This window comes from Penaeus chinensis, chromosome 32 (genome assembly GCF_019202785.1).
Source record: "Penaeus chinensis breed Huanghai No. 1 chromosome 32, ASM1920278v2, whole genome shotgun sequence".
Classification (NCBI taxonomy): domain Eukaryota; kingdom Metazoa; phylum Arthropoda; class Malacostraca; order Decapoda; family Penaeidae; genus Penaeus; species Penaeus chinensis.
The window spans coordinates 1,109,049-1,116,548 of NC_061850.1; the positions used below are offsets into that span (position 1 = coordinate 1,109,049).

The 7,500-nt window shown below is 46.3% G+C and overlaps 1 protein-coding gene across 1 annotated transcript in view; it reads right to left on the minus strand.

The window, feature by feature from the left end:
* LOC125042323 (alpha-N-acetylglucosaminidase-like) overlaps positions 1–7,500 on the minus strand; it is a gene marked incomplete in the record, with an annotated part of 69,986 nt that overhangs the window by 25,534 nt on the left and 36,952 nt on the right. Inside the window, 1 exon segment of the mRNA XM_047637860.1 lies at positions 48–120. Within this exon segment, the coding sequence (XP_047493816.1) occupies positions 48–120 (73 nt within the window).

Genomic DNA, 7,500 nt, shown 5'->3' on the forward strand with positions numbered 1-7,500 from the left:
ACAACATTAATAAAGAGGAACAGCAGATTCAGACAACGGCCACTCACCATCAGGTACTGCCAGGCGGTGGCCAGACGGGCGTCGCTGCCCCCGTACCGCCTGCGGGCGTAGTCGGCGGCCCTGGAAGGACAGGCGGGGAGGATGAAGGGCGTCGATAGACTGCTGAAGAAGCAGGGGATAGATGCAAAGATGGCAGTCCTTTTGTGCGTGAGTCAGTGCGTATAAATAGTGATTGGGGAGGGAGGGAGAGTGGGGGGAAGGGAGGGAGGGAGGGAGGGAGAGAGCCACAGGGCCAAGAGAGAGCCACAGGGCCAAGAGAGAGCCACAGGGCCAAGAGAGAGCCACAGGGCCCAGAGAGAGCCACAGGGCCAAGCGAGAGCCACAGGGCCCAGAGAGAGCCACAGGGCCCAGAGAGAGCCATAGGGCCAAGCGAGAGCCACAGGGCCAAGCGAGAGCCACAGGGCCAAGAGAGAGCCACAGGGCCAAGAGAGAGCCACAGGGTCAAGAGAGAGCCACAGGGCCAAGAGAGAGCCACAGGGCCAAGCGAGAGCCACAGGGCCCAGAAAGAGCCACAGGGCCCAGAGAGAGCCACAGGGCCCAGAGAGAGCCATAGGGCCAAGCGAGAGCCACAGGGCCAAGCGAGAGCCACAGGGCCAAGAGAGAGCCACAGGGCCAAGCGAGAGCCACAGGGTCAAGAGAGAGCCACAGGGCCCAGAGAGAGCCACAGGGCCAAGCGAGAGCCACAGGGCCCAGAGAGAGCCACAGGGCCCAGAGAGAGCCACAGGGCCCAGAGAGAGCCACAGGGCCCAGAGAGAGCCACAGGGCCCAGAGAGAGCCATAGGGCCAAGCGAGAGCCACAGGGCCAAGCGAGAGCCACAGGGCCACAGGGCCAAGCGAGAGCCACAGGGCCAAGCGAGAGCCACAGGGCCAAGAGAGAGCCACAGGGTCAAGAGAGAGCCACAGGGCCAAGCGAGAGCCACAGGGCCAAGCGAGAGCCACAGGGCCAAGCGAGAGCCACAGGGCCAAGAGAGAGCCACAGGGCCAAGAGAGAGCCACAGGGCCAAGAGAGAGCCACAGGGCCATGAGAGAGCCACAGGGCCAAGAGAGAGCCACAGGGCCAAGAGAGAGCCACAGGGCCAAGAGAGAGCCACAGGGCCAAGAGAGAGCCACAGGGCCAAGAGAGAGCCACAGGGCCAAGAGAGAGCCACAGGGCCAAGAGAGAGCCACAGGGCCAAGCGAGAGCCACAGGGCCAAGCGAGAGCCACAGGGCCAAGCGAGAGCCACAGGGCCAAGCGAGAGCCACAGGGCCAAGCGAGAGCCACAGGGCCAAGAGAGAGTCACAGGGCCAAGAGAGAGCCACAGGGCCAAGAGAGAGCCACAGGGCCAAGAGAGAGCCACAGGGCCAAGAGAGAGCCACAGGGCCAAGAGAGAGCCACAGGGCCAAGCGAGAGCCACAGGGCCAAGCGAGAGCCACAGGGCCAAAAGAGAGAGCCACAGGCCAGAGAGCCACAGGGCCAAGCGAGAGCCACAGGGCCAAGCGAGAGCCACAGGGCCAAGCGAGAGCCACAGGGCCAAGCGAGAGCCACAGGGCCAAGCGAGAGCCACAGGGCCAAGCGAGAGCCACAGGGCCAAGCGAGAGCCACAGGGCCAAGCGAGAGCCACAGGGCCAAGAGAGAGCCACAGGGCCAAGAGAGAGCCACAGGGCCAAGAGAGAGCCACAGGGCCAAGAGAGAGCCACAGGGCCAAGAGAGAGCCACAGGGCCAAGAGAGAGCCACAGGGCCAAGCGAGAGCCACAGGGCCAAGCGAGAGCCACAGGGCCAAGCGAGAGCCACAGGGCCAAGCGAGAGCCACAGGGCCAAGCGAGAGCCACAGGGCCAAGTGAGAGCCACAGGGCCAAGAGAGAGCCACAGGGCCAAGCGAGAGCCACAGGGCCAAGCGAGAGCCACAGGGCCAAGAGAGAGCCACAGGGCCAAGAGAGAGCCACAGGGCCAAGAGAGAGCCACAGGGCCAAGAGAGAGCCACAGGGCCTAAGAGAGAGCCACAGGGCTAAGAGAGAGCCACAGGGCCTAGAGAGAGCCACAGGGCCAAGAGAGAGCCACAGGGCCAAGAGAGAGCTAAGGCGTTACAGAGCCGAGGAAAATCCCCCGCCCTGCTTCGCTGTCCATTAGCACGCAGCCCCGCAGAGAATATTAAGAAGGCGTGCGAGTCTATTAATGAATAATTAAGGCATAATTTGCACAATTCTCCCAGCATAACGACGGAATCCGGATATATATCAATTTAAACATCACCCTCTCTCCACCCCGCTGTAATATTGCTCAGAGGCGTTGGAGGGCAAAACATTAGGCATTCCAACTCGGCTTACGTCGCCCCTTCATTCTCTGGTCTTTCCCTTCCCTCTAAAGGCATCTTTGGAGCTGAATTAATGTGGACGAGGAGCCTGTGTTTGTACTCTGGGGGGGGGGGGGGGCTGTGTACTGTTGCTAGATGATGATGATGATTACTATTATTATTATTATTGTTATTAATTTTCTTGGTTAGTTAGTTTCATTCTTTCGTTGTGTGAAAATTTCCGATTAATGTTTTCCATTATATGTTGTTGTTTTTTCTTGTGTGCGTTTGTTTGTCCTTTTTTTCTCTATCTATAAATCTATCTATCTATATATCTATCTATCTATATATCTGTCTATCTATCTATCTATCTATCTATCTATTTATCTATTTCTCTTTATATATATAGATATATATATTTCTCTCTCTCTCACTGGAACTTTTGCCATTATGACTTTCTCAATGAATTTTTCTTGCTCTTCTGATATTCCTCTCCCTCCCTTTCTCTCTCTCTCGTTCTTCTTGTCTTCCCTAATAATCCCCTCCTTCACATTCGTCTAATCGCTCCTTCCCTCTCCGCTTCTTGCTTATTTGACCCACGCCTCTCTCCTTCCCTCTTCCTCCTTTTTTACTTTTACCTTTTACGTTTTCTTCTTCTTCTTCTCCTTCTTCTTCTTCTTCTTCTTCTTCTTCTTCTTCTTCTTCTTCTTCTTCTTCTTCTTCTTCTTCCATTTCTTCTTCTTCTTCTCCTTCTTCTTCTTCTTCTTCTTCTTCTTCTTCTTCTTCTTCTTCTATTTTTTCTTCTTCTTTTTCTTGTTTTTCTTGTTCTTACTTCTTTTCTTCTTCTTTTTCTTCTTCTTCTTCTTCTTCTTCTTTCTTTTCTTTTTTCTTTTCTTCTTCTTCTTCTTCTTTTTCTTCTTCTTTTTATTCTTAGTATTCTTTTTTCTTCATTTTCTTTTTCTTCTTCTTTTTCTTTTTTTTTTTTTCTTTTTTCCCTCTCTTCTCTCTCTCTCTCTCCCTCTTTTTCTCGCTCTCTCTCTCTCTCTCCTCTCTCTCTCTCTCTTTTTCTCTGTCTTTCTCTCCCCTCCATGGCATGTTTATTAGCAGCGTACAGTGACCCCCCCCCTCCGTCTCAGAACGTGTCTAGCGCCGCGGATTTTTTAATCAAAAAAAGAAGGTAATGAACATAAAAAAAGTAAAAAAAAATAAAAAAAAAATTTAAATTTAAAATAAAAAGGAACAAACAAATAGATTAAGATAAAAGGAAATAGAAAAAAAAAAACAATAAACAGAAGGGGAACCAAATGAAGGGAAATCGAGAAGTAAAGCCATGAAATTATATTAAAAATTTGGGCACTGCTTTTGTTTTTGTTGTATGGAGGACCCAATTTGCTTTTCTTTTCTGGTAATGGGAAAGGGGTAAATCTTTTTGCAACTAGCGGGGGGCCATGGCAAGGCCCCCGCAGGATTTACTTCGTGTTGGTGAGAACAGGTACGATCGTGCTGAGCAGCAGAGTGCCTGTTAGGCCAAAGATGGGCGCAAAAAGAACGAGGCAGACCCGCACAACGAATAAGTGAAACCTCCCGCGGCGGCCGCAAACGCACATCTGTGAGAACCCCCGCAGCATTTCTTGCGCAGAGACGCGTGCTCTAGCACACTGTCGCCTCGCTTGGGTCATCCATCCACCTAGTGAAAAAAACGAAAGAGAAGGCAAAGATACCCCCCCCGCACCTCTACTCCACAGCTGGAAAGAGCAAGAGGAATCAAGATCAAGACATGTGGAAAAAGATCTAAAGAGGCAGATGAGTCACGGTGCTGTATCACGTCGTAGAAATCGTGATATGTGTGGAAAGGCGGATCATCAGAACCAAGTGTGATAATCGTCAATGTCACAAGCACATCAGTGAAAACGAAAAGAGGAAGACAGATAAAGGCAATAGTGAAAGGAGAATGAGGAAGAAAGATCAAAGCAATAGTGAAGCAGCCGAGGAAGAAAGAAAGAAGACATAGTGAACAGCGCCAGACGGCAGACGACTCAAGAAATAGTGACCCGACCAGAGGCCGGAAAGATAAAGAATAGTGAACGAAAGAGGAAGAATGAGAAGAAAATAGTTGAACCAGCACGAGGAAGACAGATAATAGCATTACGTGACAGCGAAGAGGAAGAAAGATAAGATAGTGGGAAAACAGAAGAGAGACGAAAGATAACAGCATGGTGAAAAAGAAAGAGGAAGAACGAAACGAAATAGGCAAACAGAAAGAGGAATAAAGATAAAGACATAGTTTGAAAGAGAAAGAGGGAGAAAGATACACGAAATCGTGACAGGCGAGAAAGAGGGAAGAAAGATAAAGAAATAGTGAAAAGAAAGGGAGTAAGATAAAGAATAGTGAAAAGAAAGAGGATAGAATAGATAAAGAATAGTGAAAAACCGAAAGAGGAGAAAGATAACGCAATCGTGAAAGAGAAAGAGGAAGAAAGATAAAGAAATAGTGCACCCAGCACGCGGCAAGCCAAGATATAAGACATCGTGAAAGGAAAGAGGAGCGAGAAGTAATAGTGAAAAGAAAGGTGGGAAGAAAGATAAAAGAATAGTGAAAAAGAAGAGGAAGAAAGATAAAGCAATAGTTGAAAAAGAAAGCGGAAGAAAGATAAAGAAATAGAGAAAAAGAACAGTAGGTAGAGGAAGAATAAAGAACTAGTGAAAAAAGACAGCGGCAGCACGAGTAAAGAAACTTGTGAAGCGAAAAGAGGAGTAAAGATAAAGAAATAGTGGAAAAAGAACAGAGGAAGCAAGAAAAGCAAATAGTGAACGAGAAAGAGGAAGAAAGGATACAGACATCGGTGCAAACGAAGAGGAAGAACGATAAAGCAATAGTGAAAGAGAAAGAGGGAAGAAGATAAAAGAAATAGTGAAAAAGAAAGAGGTAGAATGATCAGAAATAGTGAAAGAGGAAAAGAGGACGAAAGAACTAAGAAATAGTGACACCAGAAAGAGGAAGAACGATCAACGACATCGTCGAAAGAGACCGACGGAGTAAAGATAAGAAATAGTGGACCGCGAGAGGGACGCCAGACTTCAGTCCTTGCAAAGCGAAACGAGGACGAACAATAAAGAACTGTGCAGAGCCGAGGAAGACGAAAGATACACGCATAGTGAAACCGAAAGCGGCAGAAAGATAAAAAGAATCGTGCAAGAGAAAGAGGGGAAGGCACGATAAAGAAATAGTGAAAGAGAAAGAGGAGACGATAACGAATAGGAGGACAAGAAAGAGAAGCAAGATACAAGAACATAAGACGCGACCGCATGACAGAAAGATAAAAGAAATAGTGAAAGAAAGAGTGAAGAAGTAAGATAATAAGTTCAATAGAGAAAGAGGAAGAATGATAAGAAATAGTGAAAGAGAAGCGGAAAGAAAGATAACGAATAGTGAAAGCAAAGAGGAAGCAAGATATACGAAAATAGTGAAAAAGAAAGAGGAAAGAAAGGATAACGAAATTAGTGAAAAAAGAATAGAGGAAGAAGATAAAGCAAATAGTGCAAAAAGAAAATAGGAAGAAAGGAAAAAGAAATAGTGAAAGCGGAAAGAGGAGACAAGATAAGAAATAGTGAAAGAGAAAGAGGGAAGAAAGATAACGAAAATAGTGAAGAGAAAGAGGAAGAAAAGCTAAAGAAATAGGTGAAAAGAATGAGGGAAGACACGATAAAGCCCTAGTGAAAACGACCGAGGAGCAGATCCAGAAATAGTGAATAAGACGCAGGCCGAACGCTCACAGAACTAGTGAAGGAGATCAGAGGAGAAAGAGAAAGAAATACGTGAAAAAGAACGCGGAGAAAAGCTAAAGAAATGGTGACAAAAGGAAAGAAGGAAGCACAGATCAAGAAATAGTGGATAAGGAAAGCAGGAAGCAAGATAAAGAAATATTGAAAGAAAAAGATGCAGACCTCGGTGAATGGAGAAAGAGAAGAAAGATAAAAGTAAAGAGTGCAAAGAAAGGATGAAGAAAGATAAAGAAATAGTGAAAGAGAAAGGAGGATGAAAGATAGAAGTAATACGTGAAAAGAACGATGAAGACAACATAGAGCAACAGCGAATAGAAGGAAGAAAGACTAAAAGAAATAGTGAAAGAGCCAGCGGACAGCAAAGATAAAGACACATAGTGCCGAGCCGAGGAAGAAAGATACAAGAAATAGTGAAAAACTAAAGATGAGAAATAGTGAAAGAGGAAAGAGGAAGAAAGATAACGAAAAAGCTGAAAAAAGAAAGAGGAAGAACGAAAATGAAATAGTGACAAGAGAAAGAGAAGAAAGATCAAGAAATATGGTGAAAGAGAAAGTATGAGAGAAAGCTAACAATAGTGCAAAAGAAAGATGAAGAAAGATACCGCAAATAGAGAAAGAGAAGAGGCACGAAAGCTAATGAACATATTGAAACAGAAAGAGGAGCAAGATAAAAGAATATAGTGACGCGCCGCGGCAGACAGACTGGAGAACTAGTGAAAAAGAAAGTAGGGAAGAACAGACGAACGAAATAGTGAAAGAGAAAGGAGGAAGAAAGATGCCGCCCTAAGGTGAAAGGCGGACGAGGCAGTAAGATAAGACATAGGTGAAGAGAAGTCGGACCGAAGATATTAGAGACATAGTGAAGAGCAAGGGACGAAAGATAAACGAAATAGGAACGAGACAGAAAAAGAACATTATAAGTCACTAGTGAAAGGCGAAAGAGGGAAGAACAGATAAAGAAATAGTGAAAAAGACAAGAGGGACGACGCACAGAAATACGTGAACAGCACGCATGAAGCCCGCTCAAGTACTAGGGTGCAAGCAGCAAGAGCGGCAAGAAAGATCAAGAAAATAGTGACCGAGAAAGAGGAAGACAGATCAACGAACTCGGTGAAAGCGCCCTCCGTGGAAAGATGAAGAAATAGTGAAACGAAAGAGGAAGACAGATCAAGAAATGGTTCACGAGCCCGAGGAAGAAGATAAAGGACATCGTGAAAAAGAATAGATGGAGAAATAGGTAAAATAGTGAACGAGAAAGAGGAAGAAAGATAAAGTAAATCGTAGAAAGAGAAAGAGGACGCAAGATAAAGATAGTGAACAGATCCTGAGGCGAATAAAGCTAAAGAAATAGTGAACCAGAACGACTGAAGCAATATTGCCAGAGA